The following is a 24,988-nucleotide window of genomic DNA, read 5'->3' as shown; positions in this document are numbered from 1 at the left end:
CTTTTCTTTGGTGTTAATCGGTTTTTTCTCTTCTCTCCCTATCCTGTTCCGTTATTAATTATCAGCTTTTAAGGTTTATATTTGTCTAGCCTTCTCAATTTTAAAAATAGACAGTTTAGGCACTTTTTATTTATCTTCCTATGGAAAGTTGTGCTTGGTAGTTCAGTCTTTAGTAAAAAAAAAAATTCTAATTTTCTAAGTAGTGTACAGAACAAAGACCAAGAGATAGATGCTCCAACCAAAGTGAAGTAGGTATGGAGCCCTGCAAAAGAGATCAAGACCAAAATCCAACGGCTTTCTGGCCTATGGCTGAGTGTGGCTGAATCCTCCAGTGTGTCCACTTGGTTCTGCCTTGGCCTTGTCTCCTTTTTTCTGCTACTTCCAGAATATTCACTTTAGGGTCTTTTATGAGTCTCTCAGTGAGATGCAGCTAGACTTGTCCTCTGCTGTGAGGGACCCATGGGATACTGCAGGGGTGAGTTGTCCCTTAGTTGTCTTGGTTGTACTCTACCAGAGCTTTCTAAAAACCTGTAGTTCCTTATCTATAGACAGAATACCTGGTGATTAATGCATTGCACTTTTAATATCAAACAAACAAATCCTTTCAACTATATCATTCCTTCTTTTCCCCATATGACATATTTAATTTAGTTCTGGTGTTTGTTTTCTCTACCCATGACAGATACTAAGAATTACATTAATATGTAGCTGAGGGTGACCTTGAACTTCTGATCCTTCTGCCACCTCCTCTCCAGTATTGGGATTAAAGACATGCCATTAGGCTTCACTTTATAAGGTAGTTAAGGATTGAACTCAGGGTTTTATGCATGCTCCAGTAAGCTCTTGGTGAGATCCTTGATGCTAATCCAGAATCCATTTAGACCATCCAACTAATCATTTGAGTTGTTCATATAGCCAAATCAAAGAACATACCTTGTCTGAGGACATCAAGTCCCTTCTCCCAATTCCTTTTTTTCCCTTCTCCCAATTCTTACTTTATGCAATGACATATGAATTCATACAATGACAGAATAAGAAGGGAACAGGAAGACTGAGCCACAGTTTATTTTGAAGCAAGTCTGCTGGTGATCTGCTCCTATAACTTGTCTTTCTTCTCCGTGTCTATAGCCAGTCATGAGGAGACCAACACTAACAGGAGTAAAGTAGTCACAAAACCTGGGAAACTTCCTTGGGAAAAAGAACTCAAAAGCAGTGTCAAGAGCAATGGAGCCCTGACCCCATTTCTACAGGCTGTAAAAGCACAGTGACAAGGCTGGTACATTGATGGCTCAGCAGCTAAGAACACTAGTGGCTGCTCATCCAGATGACCTAGGTTTGAATCCTAGCACCCACATGGCAGCTCACAACTATCTGTAACTCTAGTCCCAGGGGATATGATGTCCTTTTCTGGCCTCTATGGTTACCAGGCATGCACATGGTAAATATATATATTGCAAAACACCTATACACATAAAATAACTCTTAAAACATGGATAAATGTGCATGTTCACACACACACACACACACACACACACACACACACACACACACACGTATTCACAAACATGGCATTTCTGGAACCTAAATATACCATGTCAATTACTTTTGATACTTTTCTGGCTCTGTGAAATGCAGTGCCGCAGAGCGCTAAACTGAAAAGTACTTATTTCATGTGCAGGAAGAAAGTGGAGAATCAAGAGGTTTTCATGATACTCTGCTCCCAGTGCCACATGTGAGAAGAGGCTAGAGCAGGACCACAGGGTAAGAAGAGCCAGGGATGAGGAAGGGGCTGCTAAAGAGCATGCTAGGGTTGGAGGAGGACTTAGGAATGTGGCCACATTGTCTGGTGACCAGTACCTCACTCACAGAAGGAGTTTCTGCCAGGGAGAAGAGAGTGCCTGCCCTCTGCAGCACCCAGTGTGGTTCAGAGGTCAAACAAGAGAAAGCAAAAGTGCATTTCCTGCCATAAAGCCTCACAAAAACATGACTTACTATGTGACCTGCTAACAGGTAACTGACATCTCAACTTCATCACCCAAAACCTTCAGATTTCATAAGGCATGTATTCTGAAGTTTGCAAGTCAAAGTAAAGTATTTTTCTAGTTCAGAAAGAGTCAAAATACCGAAATAACAAAATAAACAAAACCACACATACATTTACTGAATGTTTTAACTCAGGTCTTTGAGGATGAGGGGAGACCACCCTGAGTCTAAGAACCCATTCTTCACTTCCTTAATTAGCATGACCTCACTGACTCCTAAGTGCCCTCCTCCTCCATACTCGGATGCTGCCCCCCTTTTGTCCTTTCTTCCTCTGCCTTTCTTCTTATTTCAGTCTGTTTGTTTGTTGAGACTGGGTGTTGCTATGTAGCTAAGGATGACCTTGAATTTCTGATCTTCCTGCCTCCACCTCTCAAGTGCTGTACCACTCCACCAGTTCTTTGAGGCACTAAGGGCACACTGAGCAGGCAACTGAGCTCCATCTGGCTTTCTCTCTCCTTTTTGTCTGCTGCCTGTGTGCCTGTCTGCCTGTGTGAGCCACTCATCTTTTTAATCTGCCCCTACTACCTGACTAGCCATCTTTCCTGAGATCTCCCTGACTTCTGCCTCTTCTGTTGGTCACCCATGCAGCCCTTTTCCTGTCTCCTGTTTTGACCGTAAACTTCTGCGCACCCCCCCCTCTCCTGGAGTTCAATGTATGGATATTACTGTTCTAGTGTTTGCCACATGGTATTCTCAAAATCCAACAATTCTCAAAAGCATTGTTCCTTCACCTTAACAGGAAGGTAAATTGAGACACAGAGTGATTATGCAGACTTCCCAAGTACACTTAGGCCCAAGACTAGGGATTCTGGTCTGGGAAATATGCGGCTGGTCTTAATTTTGTGCCTAGTAGAAGTAATTGTGAAATAATAAACAGACACATAGTATACATGTCCTGAGTTTATTATGTCTCTGGCTCTTCCAGCAAGGTAACATTTCTGGGGATAAAGCAGGGAAGATGGTGTGGTGTTCCTCATCAACTCATTCCCAGACATCTGAAACACACTTTTTTGAACAACAAAGTGAATTGGTTTAACAACATTATTTTGGATGGGATGACATCTAAAATTTTAACTAGTACATGGTCTCATCAAGCAGAACAAATGGAGCCTAACATGTAAATGAATGGCTGAACCTGCTAGAGTCCAGTGATGGTTTCAGAGGCTTTTAAAAGTGGAGAGGGCTTAACATGTCCTTCTAACAATCTCATATGTCATATGGTGGCCTTTCTCCAGGAAAAATCGATGTCTTCTTTCTTGAAGTCCTCACTATTTCTAATCTGCTTATTGCTTCAATGTTGAAAGTGAGCAACTTCTTAAGCTGGGCATGGTGGCACACACCTTTCATCTCAGCACTCAAGGAGCAAAGGCAGGAGAATCCCTGAGCCCTGAGTTTGAGGCTGGTCTGGTCTACAGAGGGAATTCTAGGACAGCTAAAACTATGCAAAGAAACCTTGCCTCAAAGAGAGAGAGAGAGGGAGAGAGAGAGAGAGAGAGAGAGAGAGAGAGAGAGAGAGAGAGAGAGAAGGAAGGAAGGAAGGAAGGAAGGAAGGAAGGAAGGAAGGGCAACTTCTAAAGAAAACCGTGTCTTAAAACTTGCTTGGTCAAACATGCTAATTATATCCTGTGGAGTGGGGGTGGTTATGATCTCACACATGATATAACACCCTGGGTTTGTGACATCTGTTTCTGTTGCTGCTCTAAAGCTATGCCTACTCACTTCTGGTTTCAGGCTGCTTCCTAGTGGTCAAAATCACCAAAGAGCAGGGGGTTGATGTATGGTAGGAAAGGTACCAATGATGTGGAGGTTGTGTCTCAGTCACTGAAAGCTTTCACTCTAGCTGAAGACACAGGTAAGAGAGATAATTTACCTTTTAGAGGTAAACTGACTTACAAATTAAATGCTCAAAATATCTGAGAGCTTCACTAGCTCTAGATAGGCAGGCTGGTTTAACAGTAGATTGCCAATCAGCTGAATAAGGCAGAGGAAGAAGCAACCAACCTATCTAGTAGCTGGTGTCATATAGTGGATTGTTTTGTTTTGTTTGTTTTGGGGTTTTTGTTTGGTTTGGTTTGGTTTGGTTTGGTTTGGTTTGGTTTGGTTTGGTTTGGGTGGGGGATTGGTATTTTGAGACAGGGTTTCTCTGTGTAACACCCATAGCTGCTCTGTGGACCAGTCTGGCCTCAAACTCATAGAGATCTGCCTGCCTCTGCCTCCCGAGTGCTGGGATTAAAGGCATGATCTACCACTATCTGGCACATAATGATTTTTTACATGTTGATTTTTTGTTTTCGAGACAGGGTTTCTCTGTCGCTTTGGAGGCTTTCCTAGAACTAGCTCTTGTAGACCAGGCTGGTCTCGAACTCATTGAGACCCACCTGCCTCTCCCTCCCAAGTGCTGGGACTAAAGGCGTGTGCTCTGATTATCAGTGAGCGCTCATCCACCTCAAGAGGCTCCTGTATTAAGGCTACTCTGATGGGTACATATACATCCCACTGACCGGACTCAAACAGGATGATAAGAGATAAAGAGAAAAGAATTGAAAAGTACCCAGTGCCTTGATGATCTGAGAAAAACAAAGAGGCAAAGAGGATCCTAGAGGCTGAGGAGGGAAGATGAGGAAAGGTCTAAGAGAACAGTAAGTCTGAAGTAAAAGCCAGCTAAGTGAAACTTAAAACCTTGGAGGCGTGGGACAGATGGTCAGAAGTATTTACCCAGGATACTGGAGGGAACTCTCAGTCTATCAGTAAGTGCCTATTTCCTTATGGACCAGGAGATGTGGGAGAGGGTCTTTCAGGGCCATGTTACATGACTATAAGATCATAGCTGAGGTTGAGTATGCAGGATATGATCTGCAACCCTGTGTTCAGGGACTGCAAAGGCAAGATGTACTTTCTCACATATGCCAGGGTTACAGTAAGAATTTAAATGAGTCATTTCTCATCTCTGGGCTGGAATTTCCTCCTCCACAGGCTTATATAAATCTCATGAAGCCATTAAAGAGTTAAAGAGTTCAAGTATCAAACCTGGTAGTGGTACAACCACTTTCCACTTCAGTTATTATCATTTGCTTATCTGAATCTTCCTTAATAATCTGGGTCACAGGGATACCTACAGATTCTTCTTCATTTGGTGTAAATAAATCCCAGACTCCTCTTAAGTCATGAGCAGCACCCTAGTGGTCTCAAAGTCCTTTTGGAAAATCTGGGGCTGCACCCTGTGCGGCAGAGTGCTCTCTTGCAGGTGTTGAGGGACTCAGCTGGGCTCTCTGTGGTCCCGAGAGTGCTCTAAGGATAAAGATCATGGGTGTTCTTCATCAGGTGATTAGTTCAGAAGTATGAAAAGAGACCATTAAAAACGTCTTCCAGATTCACCAGGGATGTAAGGAGGTTGTGTTGTGGAGCTGTGTCCATGGCGCTTTCAGAGTAGCTAAACCAAGATTAGGAAGTTTGGTCAACAGCCAGTGCCCGGCAGCTAAAGTCAAAACATCCTGCTGGCTGCATGGAAGGTGGCAGGACAAGTGAGAGCACAGAGTTTCTCCTTCTAGAAAACTCGTTCTAGAACTTTTGCAACTCATCTTTAGCTGCAATGTCTTCACCATAAGGTTATTTAGGAGCAACAGGTGTTCTGTTCTAATCAAAGTCCTCCTAGTGGCAATAGAGTTGGCAAGGAATGCCCCCAGGAGCCTGGTGCCATAGATTCCTCTGGTCTATGACCTTCAGATGGACATTTCACTCCCCTGGCATACATAGACTAGCACAAGCTGAGGAGTGGCTGCGGACCCAAACACTTCTAACAGAGACAAGGTCAAAGGAAGCTGGGTCCTAAAGACTCTTCTCAGCAAAGCCTGGGCTACTTCAAAGACAAAATCCAGTAGGTGAGAGGATAAAATGGAGCCCTCTTTCTCTCACTGCAGCACACAGAGAGGCCACTGAACCCAGTCACTAGGCACAGGTTAAGTCAGGAACCTGTGTTCTGATCCTAACATTTGCCCACAGGCAGCTGTATAACTCTTAGGTGGGTCACTTAATCTCTCTGTGTCTCAGTTTCCATATCTTTCAAAGGGGAATAAGAAAGTGGCTTCCTCATAGTATTGCTAGGATAAACAAAGACACAAAGTGGAATCATCATGTAAAAAACCATGGAAATTTGTTTTTTTTTAATTCACACAAAATATTATTCAGTAATGAGGTGCTAAAAGTATTTGGTGTCCTCAAACTTCATACCTTTTATTCTGCCCAACCCCATCTTAAAAGGAATTAAATTCCTTCAAAATTAAAGCATCTCTCTTTATAGCAGTAGCCTCTCTATAACCCAAAGCTCCCTCTTGTCCATAGTAGCAGGCCCTTTTCTGAGAGCCTCAGGTGTGAAGCCTTATAAACACATCTTTTCATCCTGACCCTTGCCCCAAACTTCAATATGGACCCCAAGTCATGATGACCAAGAACAGTTCAGAACAAGAAGTTACAGTTACCAGAGTCTTCACTAACTCCTTGCCAACCTACAACCACCCAGAATGGCTCAAGTATCTCTTTGTTACTCAGAGAGACCTAGAGCCATTCACACAGGCAACATAGTCTCTATGCTTGAATACAGTTCCCTCCCTTCCTCCATACTGTATGTAAGAACATGGTTACACCCCCACCAAATGAGAAAGTGTTTCCTGCATGGCTTTTCCAACACTTAAGCATTACCAAGTCCCAGGCTTCCTGCTAAACCCCAGACATTGGAAATGTCTGCCTTGGGTCATCTTCTAATGTGGTATCCATGGGAGCATCACCAATCTAAAGCAACCGCCCCCCCCTTCCAGTATGTTCTTTATCCTATGCTCCCATTACCAGGACCAAAACAGACCAGAATTTTGAGCCAAAGGACTTTTTCTGTCTCACTTCCTGTCATCAATCAGACACTGAATTCAAAGCCCTTGTCATCTGATAACCCTTGAAATCTTGGCTTCCTCTTCCTTCCATGGCTACTTGTTTCATTCAATTTCTCTCCTCGGTATTATTCTGGTCTCTCCTACCACTGATCTCTAGTTGAAGTGACCTTTCAAATTTAATTCAAGCCTAGATGAAAATCCTTCAGTCAACTACTCCAGTCCCAATACTGAATCCCAATTCCAAGCATAATAGGCAAGGCCTTCCAATCACTCCCATCCCCAGGTGTACTCCTGTTCCTGTCAAGCCAATTCATCCAAAACCCCTACAAAAGCCCAGGGCTTTCTCTCAGCTTTGACCTTCCAAGATTGTCGTTCCTTTCCACTATATCCTTTCTCCAACTTTTTTACATCATAGTACAAAATAAACTTCCTAGAGGTGTCCTGTGAGCAGCCTCCTCTCTGAGTAAGTGCCCCAGGAGCGTACACCTCAAGGACTGAATCATAACTTACTATTGGTGGCTGTTCATCTCCCATCAGACAGCAGCTCCACAGTGAGATGGACTACCTTACTTACCAGTATGTGTTGAGCACCTACAACATTTGAAATTCTAGGACATATGTGTACATTTGTGTGAATGTGTATAGAATTTGTTAACCTCAAATGAACTAATAAATGGATGGATTAGATGGCCATATATTGGTTAAACAATTAAGATCTACAAAGGGTCTATTTATGGCACCTATAGACCAAACCATTTTCAACAGGGTTGGTAGGACAGAACAGGACAGGCACAGACAAAAGGTTACTCGTATCAGAGGTCTTCCCAGTCTCTGACAGTCACCAGAAGCTTCCAGCCAACATTTCATTTCTGCCATTTCTTCCTTTCCTAACCTCTTCTCAAGTACAGTGAGACTGACTGATCTAAGACTGCACTATTGGAGAAAAGTATGTGAAGCAACTATGAGAACTAGGCTGCAAGCCAGAGAGATACTAAGGGGCTGATGGACAAGCTCGGTGTTGTAGATTCCAAAACTTTGGGCCAGAGCTTGGGGGAGAACCAGGAAGACTGAGGCACCAGGCCCAGGAAGACAACAATAGGAACAGGGTCCCGGGACAAAGGCTAGGGTGAAGAACATGGCACAGTGCTGACAGCCCAGCTAGAGGGAAGACAGAGTGGAGAGGAAAAGAACACAGCAGGTAGACAGTTCAGGAGTTTTGCCAAGACCAGTGAATGTTCCTAGCAAATGATAGAGTGACTAGACGAGAGGCCTCTGATATCTCAGCTTCAACAAATCTCCATATCTGTAGGTGCTCAACCACCTCTGCAAGGACATTTCTGCAGACCATGCACCCAGCCAATTCCACTGGATCTAATTCTAAAGCCAATAACTCTGGGTAGTGGGGAAGCATGTAAAATATCTTCTTCCATTTACACTGAGAAAGGATAAAGGCTGTGCATTGGGTTCTTAATTAAAGCTCAGCTCTTCTGGCAGCCATGGGGCCCTGGGCTTCATTTTCCTTGGCTACTTGGTGGTGATGCCCAACTCAGACAGCCATTAGGAAGGCGAAGTTAGACCATGGTTATGAAGTACCACACACCATTATGACCACAGGACAAACTGACTCTTTACCCTTCCTTTCCACTCTAAATGAAGCCCAGCGGGCCATGTGGGACTACGAATGGAGACAGGGAAAGACCTATACTGCTGACTCAGTAGGGAGTAAGGCACAAGTTAGGGCTGGGTAGCATCCAGGGATGGAACAGGGACCCACCTCCCACACCCCATTACCATCATCAAGGTGCCTGGAGTCTGGGTTAACAGCAAGCCCCATGCTAGGCTGTGTTAGTACCTTTCTCACCACATTTGGAGAGGAGTGCTGGGAAGTGCTGTCCACTGGAGGGACACTGTGAGAAGTTTCCTCCGCAGGTGTCTGGGGCAAGGCAGCAGCAGTATTCTTGTCAAGGGGTAGAACAGGCTTTGGGCCCTCAGATGCTGGTGGCTCCTCTGTAACCTAGAAAAGAAATAATGACCTTGGATGGGTTTCCCACAGAGAATAGCAGCAGGGTCTAAGGCCCGCTGAGCCCTGCCCATGTCACTGTTTACACACCATGAATGGATTAAATTTTCTTAAGAAAAATAGTCTGGGTTAGGGAAATAACAGTAAAGTGCCTGGCACACAAGCAGAAGACTGGAGTTCAGATTCCCAGAACCCACGTAGAACTTGGGGATGAACCACTGTCTATAACCCCAGAGCTGAGGCAGTGGGCAGTCAGCCTAGCTGATCTGTGAGTTCTCAGTTTAATGAGAGATCCTGTCTTAAAAACTACGGCAGATGTCAGGCTCTGGCCTCAATGCACACATGCATACAATGTGCACCATCATGTACACACTCCCAGACATCCATATACCCACACAAACATGTGTATACAATACACACACACACACACACACACACACACACACACACCATCAAAAATCTTCCTAAAACTGTATCCTAATACATAGTCTTAGGATAGAACCCAAACCAAGAATTCTGAGCTAACTGTGATATTTACTTTAACAATTATAACACGTAGTTTTTGTTTGTTTGGCTGGCTGGCTGGCTAACTGGCTTTGATCTGGGTTTTGTTATTGTTTCAATGTTAGGAATCAAACCCAGGGTCTTGTGCTTGGTACCAAGCACTCAACCCACCACTGAGACACACCCTCAAATCTGTAACAGTTTGTACTAATACTTAGCTGTGGTGCTTTATGAACCCTGGATTCTGCTCTGCCATCCTGGGGAATATTTTACATCTCTTCAAAGGAACTGAGCTTCAGGAGATGACACCTAAAGCATTATCTAATGTCATCAATGATGAAGCATGAATGTGAAGCCGTCTGTTTTATAACAGAGGTCTCTAGAGCCTCTTTGAAGATGTGTAATAATAGGTTTAAAGTGAGAAGAGATGAAGAAATAGGCTGGGACAAGAGATATACAAAAAAGGAAAACCAGGAACTACAAATTAAGATGGAGAACAGCAAAGATCCCAAAGATTAAAAAAAAAAAATCACTCAATCATCTTAAATGAGAAAAGAGAGGATCAGCATTCGATACTCCAATATTCCCTAAGTGGAGATCAGAGACTCTTCTACGGCATTACAGGCAAATCAGCAGGCCTGGGCCCTGGTCTTAGCTCCTCTTCTCAACACTGTATGGTCTCTAGGAAAACTGCTTGCCCTCACCAACCTCACTGCTCCTACAAGCTACAGATGGCAAGCACCACCTACAGAGCACAGCTGTTGGTATGATAGTTCATATGTGTACATAAAACATATCTAGCTTTGCAGACACAAAATAAAGTTGAAATCTTCCTTGGAGTGTTGTAAAAGTGCCAGCAACCAAGGTCTAATGCCACCTTCATTCCAGGCCTTGAGCTCTCCCAGCAAGGGAGTTTGAAAGGTTTCACACATAGGAGAGATTGCCCCCCTTATCCTGGCCCTGGGATGGGTCCAGCAACACTCTGATGGTACCATCTATTGTGCTATTGAATCTGAGTTCAATCCTCCAGTGCCCACAGAAAAAAGCCAAGAAGGTCAGTGAGTGTCTATAATCCCAGAACTTGGAATGTGGAGACAGGTGGATTCCTGGGGCTTGCTGACCAGCCAGGTGAGCCAAATTGGCAAGCTCCAAGGTTATTAAGAGACTCCGTTTCCAAGGAGGGGGTATGGAAAGCAATAGAGGAAGATGCCCAACATCAATGCCTAGCTTCCACATAGATTGACTTACTCTCCCTCACTCTCAACTCTCTCCTTTCTCCCCCTCTCCCCAGCCTCTCTCTCTTCTTTCATCTTTACCCCCCAGTACCTTTATGTTTTCAAGGATACTGTCTATGGACAAAATCCCCAATGTCACCCCAGGAGATAAGCTAAGCGGGGCTACTCTAGAGAGCACTGAGCCCAGATCTCTATAGAGACCATGTACTATATCCTCCACAGCTTTGCTGAGCATGGAGATCAGGGCTAATGTGAGGGCTTAGCTGAAGACCACGCTAAGATGAAGGACTGGATGCTGTATGCCCTGAGAAGCACTGGGATGCCAGCTCACCTGAAGCGTATCCTCCTGGCTCTGGGACTGGACAGGTGCTGGCTGCCTCACGATGTAGTTGATCTGCCCCACAATGGTTTGCTGAAGATGCTGAGGAGACTTGGTCTGACTCAGTTGCAGGCTGGGTTGCTGAGCTTGAAGGAGAAGTTCCAAGTCCTTCTGCATCTCCTCCAGCTCAAACTTGTGGTGCATAATGTCCATGTTCTGGGAACAAGCAGGTCCAGGAGGGCTCTCGTGCTGACTGGAAGCCAGGTGCTGGGTTGGAGGCAAGGGTGGAGGTGCATGCTGGGTGGGTGGAGGAAGTAGAGGTGGGGGTGGTGGCTGCTGCTGTGGCTGCTGCTGAAAGTGGCTGAGCTTCAGCTTCTGGTGGCCCAGCTGAACTTGGATGGAGGGTGTCTGTATTGTGGGCTGGGCATGAGCTCCCGACTGAACGTCTTGTGGAGGGACGATGCACACAGGCTGGGAAATCAGCTGCTGTCCTGGCCGTTGGGATGCATTCTCCTGTTCTGTGGGAGGCGGTGGTTCTAGCCAAGGCTGCAGCAGCTTTGGTGGATGAGGACTGCAGGCTAGTTCTTTCTCCCTGGGCAGCAGGGTGGAACACTGCAGTGACCCCAGCTGGTGGGACACCATTTCAGAGGGCTGCCGGAAACTGTGAGCTGGCTGGATACTGGGTGGGGCCACCTGGCCTTTGAGGGAAGGTGAGACTGGGGAGCAGTGGGAGCAGCAGACAGACGAGGAGCACAGTGCTGGAGGCTGGAACTTGTGTGAGGGATGGCTGAGAGACTCCTGCTGAGCCATGGGGGCCTGGTGGCTCTGATAAAAGGATGATGGCCCCTGTAAGGTCCCATAAGCAGCTGCAGCATCTGCCCGGGACAGCTGTCCACCCTCGGTGGTGATGCATCCTGGAGATGGAGAACAGAGAGATTCCCAAAGGTAAGATGCAGCTGCTCCCCTTTGATGCTTTCTGCTTCTAAGACCAAAGAACACCATTCAGCAAACCCAGTCAGCCATGAAGATAAAGAACTTCCACCCATGACCTCCAAGACTCTGTCTAGAATGCTGCTAGGAACAACACCTGCAGGAGCTTGCTTTATGGGACCATGGGTAATTAAAGAATTAGGTCAGCTTTTACTAAATGATTACTACCAGACTGGGAAATCCACCTGCTCTTTACACTCCTTTTAGTCTAAAAGCTCAATGGAGAGTCACTAAAAGAATGCACAGGGGGCATGGGTAAGAAGTGTACTGGAAAATAGCAAAGGGTGTACAGTGAGCCTCTGGGTATACATCTGGGAAACTGTTGGGCAGTGTGATGGAAGAACCCATGCCACGTCGGTGCCAGACACGAGCACTGCCCTTAGGTTTCTGGGCCCCTGTGAAGAGAACATCATACCAAGTGCTCTCTTGTTTACTGCTCCTTCACCCATTGGTCTATGAAGCCTGCTTAGGAGACTGGCTCCTTAAAGACAGATGATGTGTCCGATTCACCTTTGGTCCTTCCATGCTCAGCACCAGGCCACATCCAGTGCCCAATTAAATCAAACAGGAGGGGGCAGCAAAACTAAATCTGGGGCTTACGCATATAGTCCATTTGGTGGAGTGCTGGCCTAGCATGTGCAAAGTCCTGGGTTCAATCCCCAGAACCATAAACTGGGTATGGTGGTGCATAACTGTAACCCCAGCACTCAAAAGGAGAAATGAAGCTAAGAGAGCTAGATGTTCAAGGCCACCCTCTGTTATTTAGTGAATTGGAAACCAGCCTAAGCTACATGGGACCTGTCCAAAGAAATGAACAACATATCTAGCCAAGTTCAAAATTTTTTCAGAGGAGGCGAGAGAAGGACATGAGAGAACAGGAAGATTTAGTCAGGGGAAGAATAGAGGAGAGCAAGAAAAGAGATACCACAAGAAGTCATTATAGGTTTAAAGAGAATTCTGGCACTAGGGAAATGTCAACACCTAACAATTTAAGCAGTAGTTGAGAGGCTACCTTAAATGCCCTTCTCCAAAGCCAGGTAGAGGTGGCACACACCTTTAATCCCAGCACTCAGGAGGCAGAGGCAGGCGGATCTCTGTGAGTTCAAGATCAGCCTGGTCTACAAGAGCTAGTTCCAAGACAGTCTCCAAAGCCACAGAGAAACTGTCTCAAAACAAAACAAAACAAAACAAAACAAAAATGCCCTTCTCTGATGACGAGATTGATGACTACCTTATATGCCATCCTAGAGCCTTCATCCTGTAACTGATGGAAGCAGACACCCACAGCTAAACACTGAGCTGAACTCCTAGAATCCAGTTGCAGGGAGGGAAGAGTGATGAGCAAAGGGGTCAGGACCAGGCTGCAGAAACAGCTGACCTGAATAAGAGGTTGCTCATGGACCCCAGACTGATAGCTGGGAAACCAGCATAGGACTGTTCTAGACCCCATGAGCGAGGATGTCAGTTTGGAGATCTGGGCAAACTATGGGGCCTCTGGTTGTGGATCAGTATTTAGCCCTAGTATGCAAATGGACTTTGGGAGGCCTCTCACATAGAGGGACACGCTCTCAGCCTAGACACACAGGGGAGGGTCTAGGCCCTGCTCCAAATGACATGACAGACTTTGAAGATCCCCATGGAAGGCCTCACCTTCCCTGGGGAACAGAAAGAGGTTGGGATGGAGAGGGGTGGAGGAGCAGGGGAGGGAGAGGGAACTGGGATAGACATGTAAATGAAGCTTGTTTCTAATAAAAAAAATCTAAAAAAAAAATTGAATGAGATTAATTAATTAATTAATTAATTAATTAATGAGAATAAAAGAGGCAGCTGATAGTTCAGTAAGTCCATTAGGTTGTCAACACAAACATATCTTCACGTTGTCTACACTGCATAGCAACTAACTGACAGAAATCATAGCAGAGAAGAAAAAATGCACAAGGCCATTAATCTTCTGTTTGCACCTCAGCCCCAAGGAGGAGTGTGTAGCTTGTACCCACACATATATGCCCTGTGTCACCACACAGACATGTTCACCTGAAATGCCACACAGCATTCAGGAGAGGAGGGTCACTGTCTTGTCACCTCTTCAGCAATGAAGCCAAGGTAAAAGGAGCAACATTCGCGCAGAGCAGGAAGCTAATGTTTCAGCTGGCATTAGAGTCCCACACCACCATTATGTAGCCTATCCTCCCCACTTCTGCTCAAGAAAAGGTTTGGTGGCTGACGCCATGATCACTGGCAGGCTCTGAGTGCACTTTCTCTTGGGCATATGCTGACCCACCTAGAAATCACAGCAGATTACCTATACTTATTCTTAGCTGACAGGACAAAGGTCACAGCTCACCAAGGGAAGCCAGCTGCTTGGTCCAGAAGTTGGGCTCCCAGGTGAATCTGATACTCCAAGGAGAGCCAGGATCTGTGTTACAACTCGATTCCAGCAGCCGCTGCATCTGGAATACAATCTGACAACAGTACCATTTATTTGGGCATCTGCCTGTGTGGCAAGTTCTATTTTCTATTTCTAGTGCTTTGGGCAGGTTAAAGGGCGCTGCGCTGTGTCCCTCTGGCCTCGGGTCATCCTCCATGGTCTCAGTTCCCTGTTCCCTTCCAATCTTCCCAGCCAATGATCTTTCTCTCCCCCAGGCTCTGGAATCCCTACATTCATATCTCATCCAAGCAGCCCCAGTCATCTACCATCACCTCCTTTGAAAATTGTGCAGACCTCCTCGGAGTTGGCCATTGCTCTGCTCCTGTCAGCATATAAAGCCCCTTCCATCCCTCATCTTCCTGCCATTGCTCTCATCTACTGCCCTTCACCCCTCTCCCATTACTTGGGACTTTGCCAAGTATCCAATCACACCCTGCCATCATCTGATTCTAGATAACTAATGGCCCAACTGACATCTTGGTCTCTTAAATCCTTGATTTTTTTTTTAGTTTGTTTTGTTTTGGAGAAAGGGTCTCACATAGTCCAGACCTTCTTCAAATATATTACATATTCAAGGATGACCTTGATCTTCTCATTTCCTGCATGTACCACCACATATTGTTACATGCATATATGTATATACATATATATTCCCAAATACAATCTGTTGAGTCCATATAATATTACTTGTACCATTCTTGATTTCTTTAATGTCAACGTCCATCTGTTTTCAGCTCAGTCACTACACCTACACCCCACTCATCATCTGGACTCATTCTACCTATGAGGCCATAAACTCCAACAACCTAATTCCTAATTATAAGGTGCTCCTACTCCCCTGGGACATGCTCTTCAATATGACTGAACTCTCTGAGTGCTAATCCAGCAGTTGATAGTCTTCCCAGTTTCCCATCATCTTCAGGTCCCATGTCACTAGTGCCCTAAGTCTCTCCCCACCACCAATTCTTAAGTTCAGGTCAATCCAGCTATACTAAAGCCTTGTTATTCAGCTATGTTATCTAAGGCCATGTAAGTAAATATTAGTTTCAGGGGCTCACTTGGAAGGTTCCCTCAGCCTCCCTTTTAGTTGCTTCCTTTATCACCTTCCTCTTCCAATGCTAGGTCATTCACCTTGCCATTTCACCCAATCTCTAGCCCTCATCTATTACTTTGTAGTTTGCAAAGGATACAAGGATAAAAGAGACCACAAAAAGCAAATGCCCCAGGAACTGAAGATGTAATTCAGTTAATAGTGTTTGCCCAGTATACAGGAAGCCCTAGGTCTAACACCCAGAACTGCATAAACCCAGCATAGTGATGTGTGCTGTAATATTGGCATTCTGAGGAATCAAGTCAACCTGAGTTACATAGTGAGTTTGAGGCCAGCCTGTCTTAGAAATGACAAAAAAAAAACAAACCCCAAATACAGGCTTCCTTCACTTTATAGTCTGAACTATATGCACTGCCCTTATCCAAGGCCAACAGGCACCCTCTGGATCTGACTCTCTACCATCTTTCCTGGGGTGCTCACTCCAGGTTGAAAGTATTTTACTTTCAACCAACCTCTCTCCCATATGGAAGTGCAAATGTTTGCCAAACTTAAAAAAGAAAACAATCTCCTCCAGCTCTGCATCCCTCCCAATTCCTGATCCCTTCTCACGTCTACCTCTGCCCTCCCTCTGTGCTCATGCTCATCTGACTTCCATCTTCTTGCTTTGCTGGAACTTCCTTATAAGGTCACCAGGGACCTCTGGACTGCCAGATTTCCAGGTTGCTCAGCTTGTCCATCTTGTCTCACCTCTGTAGTATGGTCAGCACAGACCTCAATTTGAACTCTGCTGGCATCTATGCGCTCTATCTACTTCCTTGCCTCTACTCTACACTCTAGCTGTGCTTCTCGGTCTTCACTGTCTTCTTCCCTCTGTAGAAACAATGGCACTCCCTGATTTCAGATTTGCTCTCTTTTCCATGATGCTCCCATGGTGACTGTCCCAGTAATGCTACCTCTTAATCTCCAGCCCTGACTCTTCTGATTTCCAGACCCATTTATCAAACCAGCTTTTTGGACATCTCTTTTCAGATGCCTCCAGGCACCTTAGAGTCAATACAACCATCTCTCAAAACCCATTCTCCTCCAGCCTGGTGTGCTGCACTCAAGGGAAAGAGACAGGAGGATCTCAATTTTGAAGCCTGCATGAGCTACCTAGCAAGAGCCTGTCAAAAACAAAACCAACACTTCCTTCTCCTAGGCATGACCATCATCACAAGCCCAGGACTTCAAAATCCTCTTCAAACCCTTCTTTTCTCTTGCTCCCCTACTTGGAGCCTAGTAACAAACCTTCTGTGAAATCTCTGTACCCAGGACAATATGTGAATGTATGAGAACTACAGACCTTCCTGGCTAGGTTAGCAAGATCATTTCTGTACCCTGGGTCCCTTGTGCTATAGGACTTGGTAGAAAATGGCATTCACTTACTAACTCCAAACCATGGCTGGGTCTGAAGAACTGCTATCTACTCCTCTCTCCTCCTAAAAACAGGAACTTCCAAGGACAGCCCCTCCCATTGTTCTGATCTGTTTTCAGACTAGCTGAAGGGATGGACTTCCTCTTACCAGCTCTTTGCTGAAAAGGAAAGGAACGCTGGTTTTGCTGCAGACAGCCCAGTTGATGAAATTCTGCACATGCTCAAACTGACGATTGAGAACCATGATGCTCTGTAACTGCTGCTCCAGCTTCCTCTTTCTCTCATTAGTAATGCCCTGGTACACAGAGAAAAGACAAAGTCCCTGGTGCTGTTCATGGACCTATTTGGGAAGTCTAGTGGCCATTATGTATCAGCATGAACACTGATGGCATTAGATAAGAGAACTTATGAAAACAGCCTTAAGCTGTTTGCTGATGGATGGAGAAATGGAGAAGAGATCGTGAGAGTTTTTTTTAAGATTTTATTTATTTATTATGTATACAACATTCTGCTTCCATGTATATCTGCACACCAGAAGAGGGCACCAGATCTCATAACGGATGGTTGTGAGCCACCATGTGGTTGCTGGGAATTGAACCCAGGACTTCTGGAAGAGCAGTCAGTGCTCTTAACCTCTGAGCCATCTCTCCAGCCCCTGATCATGAGAGATTTTACAGTACAAATGTGGAATGGTGAAAAATGGAAAAGCAAGAATGAATGTCTATATCTCTTGCATACAACCTTCTGAAAAAGGTGCAATTAGACTCTGTTTTAAGACTTCCCTGGCATAGTTACGGCATAGTTATGGATGCCAGCTCCCTGAGAGACATTGCATCAGTGAGAGGTTGAACCTGTTTTCCAGTCCTTAATAAGCCACTTTCCCAAAATTAGACTAGAAATTTAAAAATACAGCATGCTACAAAATGCTACAAAGACTGTGTATCTGAACCCTAGCCCTGGATTCTGATCCAGGAGAGCACAGAATACACCACCCCCTGCTCCATCTGCATATACATACCTCAAGTTCCTCTATGAGTCCATTGGCCTGTTTGTTCAGCTCATTCATGAGGACCATCTTGGCCATTTTGATCTGGTTTTCCACCTTCCTATGCTGATGTTTCACTTCAAAAATCCTGGAAATATGATGGTATAAACACAGTTTTTCCTTTCTGCTTGCTGAGAGACAGCAAACAGAAAAGAGACAACTTGGGAGCTGCTGTGAGTTAAGAGCCAAGCAGGCATCAGCCCTATTTAGTATCCTGTTGTAGTCTTTAGGAAACCTGAAGTCCATAACCAGGTCCGCCCAGTAGCTCACCAGGTGGCACAGTACATGGGATATATGGATATGATTTCATATGATGCATTGTCCAAAAGATGCTCCAAGAAGTGGGAAAGAGTGTGTGTACAGAGACTAGTGGCTTCTGAGGACTGAGGAGAGTGGAAGCAGAGGGAAGTGATCAATAACATATATGGGTTTCTTTTAGTGGTGATGAAAATGTTCAATTGTACAGTTCTGTGAAATGCCAAAAAACAATGAATTGTGCATTTTAAGGGCTTTATTTTGTTATATCTCATTAAAAAGCATTTAAAAGAGAAAGGTTATGGGCTTTGAAGTCACAATAGTCCTCCAAACTGATTAGCCATGTTAGCTCAGATAAGTCACCTAACCTCTCTGAACTTCTGCCTCCCCATAAGTAAAATGGATGTAAGCCTTGACTGAAAGAATTGTTTGTTAATGAATAACTTAGCAAATAATGCAGGTTTCCCAACCCACTGGTTCCCAATTCCTAACTCCTACTAAACCAAATACCAGTGATATCATGCCATATAGCTTATTTATATGGGAAACAAGAATGGACAGTTTATAGCTAACTTGTTGCTATCCCACAATAAACAGCACTTTCTTCTCTGGAAGCTACTTACTACGTACCCTTGTTCTCAGGTACCTACTTCTAGTGATTCATAAAGCACCGAACTTTAGCCCAGACTTACTCTGATCATTCTGAACCAGGCCGGCCCTAGTCATCAACTGACATCCAGAAGACACCTCACTGGTATGGAGATCTCTAAGAAATGGACACATGCACTTATCTGCCTAGCTGCATCCCCCTCCATGGACCCTCTAGAGACTGGGACCCGAGCCCAGGAAGTGAGAGAGCAGCACATTTTCAGCGCTAGCAAGGTCTGGCCGAGGCTACCTGTCTTCAATTTGCTTTGCAGATGTCTGAAGGCTGGATTTCTTATGTGCCACCTGCGTAGTCACACTTTCCAGAAGCATCCTCTGGTTTTGTAGAACTTCTTCAACATGTCTGCACCTAAAGTAGGAGACAAAGCAAGAGCTGAGAAGTGAAGGCTCCTCTCTTGAGCATCCGGAACCCAGCAATCCCTGTGGTGCATTGTCTCAGCCTCAGAGGCCAGGATTACACACTGAGAGACACAAAGGCACTCAGGTGTCTTGGTCCATCAGAAACTTTTAGACATTCCACAGACAAGAGAAGCACCTTGACCCAGCTGCTGCAGGTTGGCTTGGGCAAGGCAAGGAGAGGCTTCTTTTTTTTTTTTTTTTCCTTGAGATAGTGTCGCTACATAAGCAAGTTATCCTCTGACTCACTATGTAGCCTGGGCAGTCCCCTAAACTGACCATCTTCCTACCTTAAGTGTTGTTATTACAAATGAATATGTCACCATACCCTGCTTCAGGGAGAGGGTTTTGACACCTTAGCAGGCCAGAGAGTTCACAAGAAGCAACGCAGAGCCTCCCAAGCCTACTCAGACAGTCCAGCAGTCCCACCTGTGCTCTTTGTGGTCCACCATTAGGCAGCTGTGGCACGTGAGCACATCACATGTCTCGCAGAAGAGCTTGAGCACTTCCTGTGTGTGCAGAGGGCAGTACAAGGCGAAGTCCCCAGAGCCAGCATTCACCCCTGCCAGAGAAGACAGAAGATGTGGGCTTCTGTTCATGCAGACCTTTCTATTAAGCTTTGCTGAGCAGCCCTCTAGGGACATGGCACATTCACAGGGCTTGGGGGAAGGGGGGAGACAAGAGATGCAAACAGGAGAGGTCTCCCTTGGGAACAGTGAGACTCAGGGCCCAGGGAAGAATTCAAGCTTAGCTTGGCTAGATTTTCAGCTGTCCAGAAACCTCCCACTCAAAAGCCCAAGTATCGCCGGGCATTGGTGACGCACACCTTTAATCCCAGCACTCGGGAGGCAGAGGCAGGCGGATCTCTGTGAGTTCCAGACCAGCCTGGTCTACAAGAGCTAGTTCCAGGACAGCCTCCAAAGCCACAGAGAAATCCTGTCTCGAAAATCTCAAAAAAACAAAAAACGAAAACAAAACAACAAAAAAAAAAAGCCCTAGTATCATACCACCTGCCAGGAGTGAAGGAGGCATTTGCACCTGCTCCAAGTAGATCTCTGGCACAGTGGGAAACCCTCCCAAATGAACCTAAGCCTCTTCATTAGCCAGGATTTTATGTTGATGGGGCTAAAATAAGTAACTCAGCTTTGCTGGGCTTCAGACTAGTTCATGTGATGACTCTGCTTCCTGTGGGCCTGACAAACATATCACCCCCTCACACACACACACACACACACACACACACACACACACACACACACACACACGATTGTTTCTTAAAACATATGGTGCAGTACAGACAACAGGTTAAGAATGGACTTGACTGTTAAGTGTCTGATGTGACATACTGCTCTAAATAGGAGTGGAAGGTGGGAGCTCAGCTAGCTTCCATGATTCAAGATCATGCTCCTAGCACCAGCCCACCCACACTTACCCACCCCCAGCCCAACAGTGAAAGGCTGGAGTGAGTCACCCCTCTGACTCTGAGGGAGACATTCTTCCTTTGCAAAAGACTCAGAAACCATCCCTACTGTCTCCCTTGGCTGAGAAACACGGTCAGAAAGCTATTCTCCAGGTACTTGAGGGTTCATCACAGAAGAAAGTGGGGGGGAGGCTGGTACCTGGAGATCCCTTCTGTGCCCGTGCAAAGAGTGGGCCCCCTGTGGTTGGGACATGGCGGTGTTCTTCTGTGCAAGAGCTGCACAGCCAGCGATTGCAGTAGGTGCAGAGGATATGTGCTGCCCTCTTCTCCTTGCACTCAGAACAGTTCTGAAAGTAGAGAGTCCAAAATCGGTGACCCCGTTGTCGCCGAGGCTTATAGCTGCAAGCAGCAAATGTTCTAGGGACTGGGGTCCTCATGGAATGTTTCCCCAGGACTGAGGAGTGGAGTCTACTGGAGGGCTGCCTGGCAGGACTTGTGCAGGAAAGCACCCTCTGTGACAGAAGGAACAGTGGCTACTCTGCACTAAATTTAAGGAAATCCAGTAAGCCAAGGCTCCCCTCATCAAGGCATATATATCATGGACAAGGTGACACCCTTTAAATGGTTAATACTGTGATAAAAAACACTTAACAAGTGATAAGGACACATGCAAAATGAGGTTTCCAAGAACTAGGCCTGAGAGTGGCAGGGAACTTTTTCATCAATAGGAAACATCTAAGTTGAATGTTGAATGTAGGGCAAGTAGGCAGATGGAGGAGTTACAATAGAGGAAAAACTCAAGGAAAAGTTAAGCACTCAATTTCTTCAAAGGAGAGAAAGTCTGAGATGCCAGAGTTCCCAGGGAGATGTGTATATCTAACAGAGAGGGCACAGCTGTTTCTGCCTGCAGTCTGCCCAGCCTAACAGCCCCTCCTCACCTCCAAAAGTTTGGTCATGTCATCAGCAGATGTAATGCTAGGTCTGATGGGAACCATCATGAAATGACGAGATGTACAAAAACAATCTACCAGCCGGGCGTTTAATCCCAGCACTCGGGAGGCAGAGGCAGATGGATCTCTGTGAGTTCGAGACCAGCCTGGTCTACAAGAGCTAGTTCCAGGACAGTCTCCAAAGCCATAGAGAAACCCTGTCTCGAAAAACCAAAAAAAAAAAAAAAAAAAAAAAACAACCAAAAAAAACCAATCTACCCGTTCCATGAAGCCACTAAACTACCGAAGTTCAAAAGGCTTTACAAATTTCCCTATGAATATCTTAGAAGAATACGTTAACTATCTGTCTTCTTAGCACCTCTAAGTCCCAGAGTATAATAGACATTTGGTAAGAATTAGATACAGGAAAAAGCAAATAAACTTTTAAGTTAATATAAAGCAATAATAAGGATATGCCAGTAGAAAAACAGAAGGCATACCAATCAGTAAGTAATATAAGATTCAGAAACTTGGAGAAATGGTTGAGAGCTGTTACAGACAAGATTAAAGAGCCATTAAACCTAAACTGGTGTGTGAATTTTCAACTCGGTGGGAAGATAAAGGGAAAGAAAAGCCTAGTACCAATATTTTCTATAAGAGCCATGAGGGAAAAAAAAAAACACTGAAATAAACTAAGTAATGTACCTTAAGATACCTTCCCTTTCCACTCAAAGCATGTAATTTTCACCTAGTAGAAAACTATGCTGTTTCTCCCAATTTGAACATTTTTTTTATTTTCTCCTGGGTGGATGTGTGGATGGATAAGTGGATGGATGGGTGAATGGATAAGTGGATGGATGGGTGAATGGATAAGTGGATGGGTGGGTGAATGGATAAGTGGATGGGTGGGTGAATGAATTAAGTGGATGGATGGGTGAATGGATAAGTGGATGGATGGGTGGATGGATAAGTGGATGGATGGGTGGATGGATAAGTGGATGGATGGGTGGATGAGTAAGTGGATGGATAAGTGGAAGGATGGGTGGATGAGTGGATGGATGGGTAGATGGGTAGATGGGTGGATAGATGAGTGGATAGATGGGTAAATGGATGGGTGGGTGGATGGGAAAAAGTGATGGTGAAATCACAAGTTGGTGATAGGTGGCTAGACCTATAGAGGGACTAGACAGGGATTTCATCAATTTCTATAAACCACCACCTGCTCATTCCCTTGTCTTGACTTACCCTGGCCATTGTGGGTTGCCCAGGAGGAAAGCACTGAAGAAAAATATGTTCAGTTACATCTCTGGTAAGATACACTCGCTGACATCCAGGACAGGAGATGAGCTCTAGAGGGGAAAGACAAACAAGGAGTCAAGACAACAGAGAGATGATACATAAGGCCTAGAGGGAGGCTTTCTAACACCTAGCACCAACATATGGGCAATACCCACTCTGTACCATGTGATCCGTGTTCAGTAACACAGTCTGTAGTTAGCATGAACATGGCCATCCCACCAGGGGCCAGCCCTACAGACCATCCATCCCTATTTTTGACTAATTTACCTTCCTCTCCTCCCTAGGAACCAGGCTAGTGAAGCCCAGAGGACAGTATCAGTCACTAAGGTTACTGTGCTACCCACATTACTTCAGAGATCTCAAAAATAGAGCTTCCAGGAGTTCTCTAGCAAGAGAAAGAACAGCCCCACCCCTCCACCTGCTCACATAGGAGGTATTTTTCTATTGGTTCAACCCATACCAATAAGTCCTAGAGTCCTGGACCATGTTAGGTACACTACATACATCACTATGAACAGCCTGATTCACTCCCTCTTCCAGAAGAATGCAACAGTTTCCACAACACTCCTTAGCACAGTGGGCATCTAAATTATATAAGCAGCAGGGAACTGCCACCCTGGAGATGACTGTGACTCTTCAGACCCACTCTAAAAACAGTCAAACCTCTGGGAAGGAGTCTCGAGGAGGACAGGTACCGGTGACCATGTTTGAGGCTGGTGTGAAAAGAACTGGTGCTAACAGGCCTTGTAGCAACACTATCACAAGTCTTCTCTGCCTTGTTTCATTAATGCAGTAATGAATGCTACAGCATCAATTGCTCTACCGTGCACTCAGAAGAATGCCACCCAGTGACCTTGGGCAAGTTTCTTTGTCTCAACTGACTCACCTATGCCTATTTTATTATATGTCAAATAGAAAGGGGAAAGTGAGAGTTGCTTTGATAGATAGGCATGGTGGCATACATCTGTAATTACCAGCACTTGGGAACCTGGGGCAGAAGGCAATACCAGTTCAGAGGCAGTGGGGGCTACATAGGAAGACCCTATCACAAAAAGACAGTCTGGTGAGATAACTCAGAAGGTAAAAGTGCTTGCTGCTAAGCTTGAAAACCTGAACTCTATCCTATGAGTCCACAGGTGGAAGGGAAGAACCAATTCTTTCAAGTTGTCCTCTGACCTCTACATGTGTACTATAGCACACACAAACGCACAGGTACACACACACACACACACACACACACACACACACACACACACACATAGGGTTGCTATGAGAATTAAATATTTGAGAAAATACAGTTCTCATTGAATGCTGACTTTGTATTCAAAATATTTTTCACATCTTATCCACTGTATGATTAAAAAGCAGAAAAGAGTGGTACACTGAGAAATTTGTCGTGAACTCTTCCTCTCCCTGAAAGAATTCCTTGTGATCCCTTTTGGTTTTCAAAGACACACTTTCATTATACAGCCCTGGCTGGCCTGGAACTCACTATGTAGCCAAGGCTGGCCTTTAGCTCACAGAGATCCACCTGCCTCTGTCTTCCAAGTACTGGGATTTAGGGTATTTACCACTGTACCTGGCCAAAAAGAACTCTTAGGGATGGGGAGATGGCTCAATAGGGAGAAGCGGGGGTAGGACAGACAAGTTCCTGGAGCTCTCTGGCCAGCTAGCCTAACCAAATTGGGTTAGCACCAGGTTCAGTGAAAGAGCCTGTCTCAAATCGTAAGTAGAGGACACCTGATGTTGACCTATGCATGCCACTGACACATACATGAACACTGTACACGAGAGAGAGGGAGAGAGAGAGAGAGAGAGAGAGAGAGAGAGAGAGAGAGAGAGAGAGAAGAGGGGGCAGGGGAAGACTAACTCCACCCATTGAATCTACAAGTAGCCCTCAGGGGCCCATGCAACTCTGCTCTTGCTCCTAGGATTCTCCAGCTGGTCTGTGAAAAGTTGAACCTGGGACTCAGATTGCTGGAAGATGTCAGACCTTGAGGAAAGAGGCAGTAATTGTCTCAAACATTCCTCATAAGGCCACCCTAAACCAGGCAGACCAAGTGACCCACCAATCTAATGCAGGCATAGGAGTGC

At 45.3% G+C, this 24,988-nt stretch overlaps 1 protein-coding gene across 1 annotated transcript in view; it reads right to left on the bottom strand.

The window, feature by feature from the left end:
• Nucleotides 1–22,944, bottom strand: part of Trim66 (tripartite motif containing 66) — a 32,497-nt gene extending 9,553 nt beyond the window's left edge. The window contains exons 1-9 of the mRNA XM_035441623.1: nucleotides 22,841–22,944; nucleotides 20,866–21,013; nucleotides 19,676–19,808; nucleotides 19,083–19,199; nucleotides 17,903–18,017; nucleotides 17,033–17,179; nucleotides 14,336–14,453; nucleotides 11,014–11,915; nucleotides 8,776–8,937 (exon numbers count right to left, since the gene is read on the bottom strand). Of these exons, the coding sequence (XP_035297514.1) occupies nucleotides 8,776–8,937; nucleotides 11,014–11,915; nucleotides 14,336–14,453; nucleotides 17,033–17,179; nucleotides 17,903–18,017; nucleotides 19,083–19,199; nucleotides 19,676–19,808; nucleotides 20,866–21,013; nucleotides 22,841–22,849 (1,851 nt within the window). The 5' untranslated portion in view covers nucleotides 22,850–22,944. The remainder of the gene's footprint in view (nucleotides 1–8,775; nucleotides 8,938–11,013; nucleotides 11,916–14,335; nucleotides 14,454–17,032; nucleotides 17,180–17,902; nucleotides 18,018–19,082; nucleotides 19,200–19,675; nucleotides 19,809–20,865; nucleotides 21,014–22,840) is intronic.
• Between the last annotated feature and the right edge of the window lie 2,044 nt (nucleotides 22,945–24,988).

Source organism: Cricetulus griseus, chromosome 3 (genome assembly GCF_003668045.3).
Source record: "Cricetulus griseus strain 17A/GY chromosome 3, alternate assembly CriGri-PICRH-1.0, whole genome shotgun sequence".
Lineage (NCBI taxonomy): Eukaryota > Metazoa > Chordata > Mammalia > Rodentia > Cricetidae > Cricetulus > Cricetulus griseus.
Note: the sequence above shows the minus strand (reverse complement) of the source record. Positions and strands in the feature narration are given on the sequence as shown.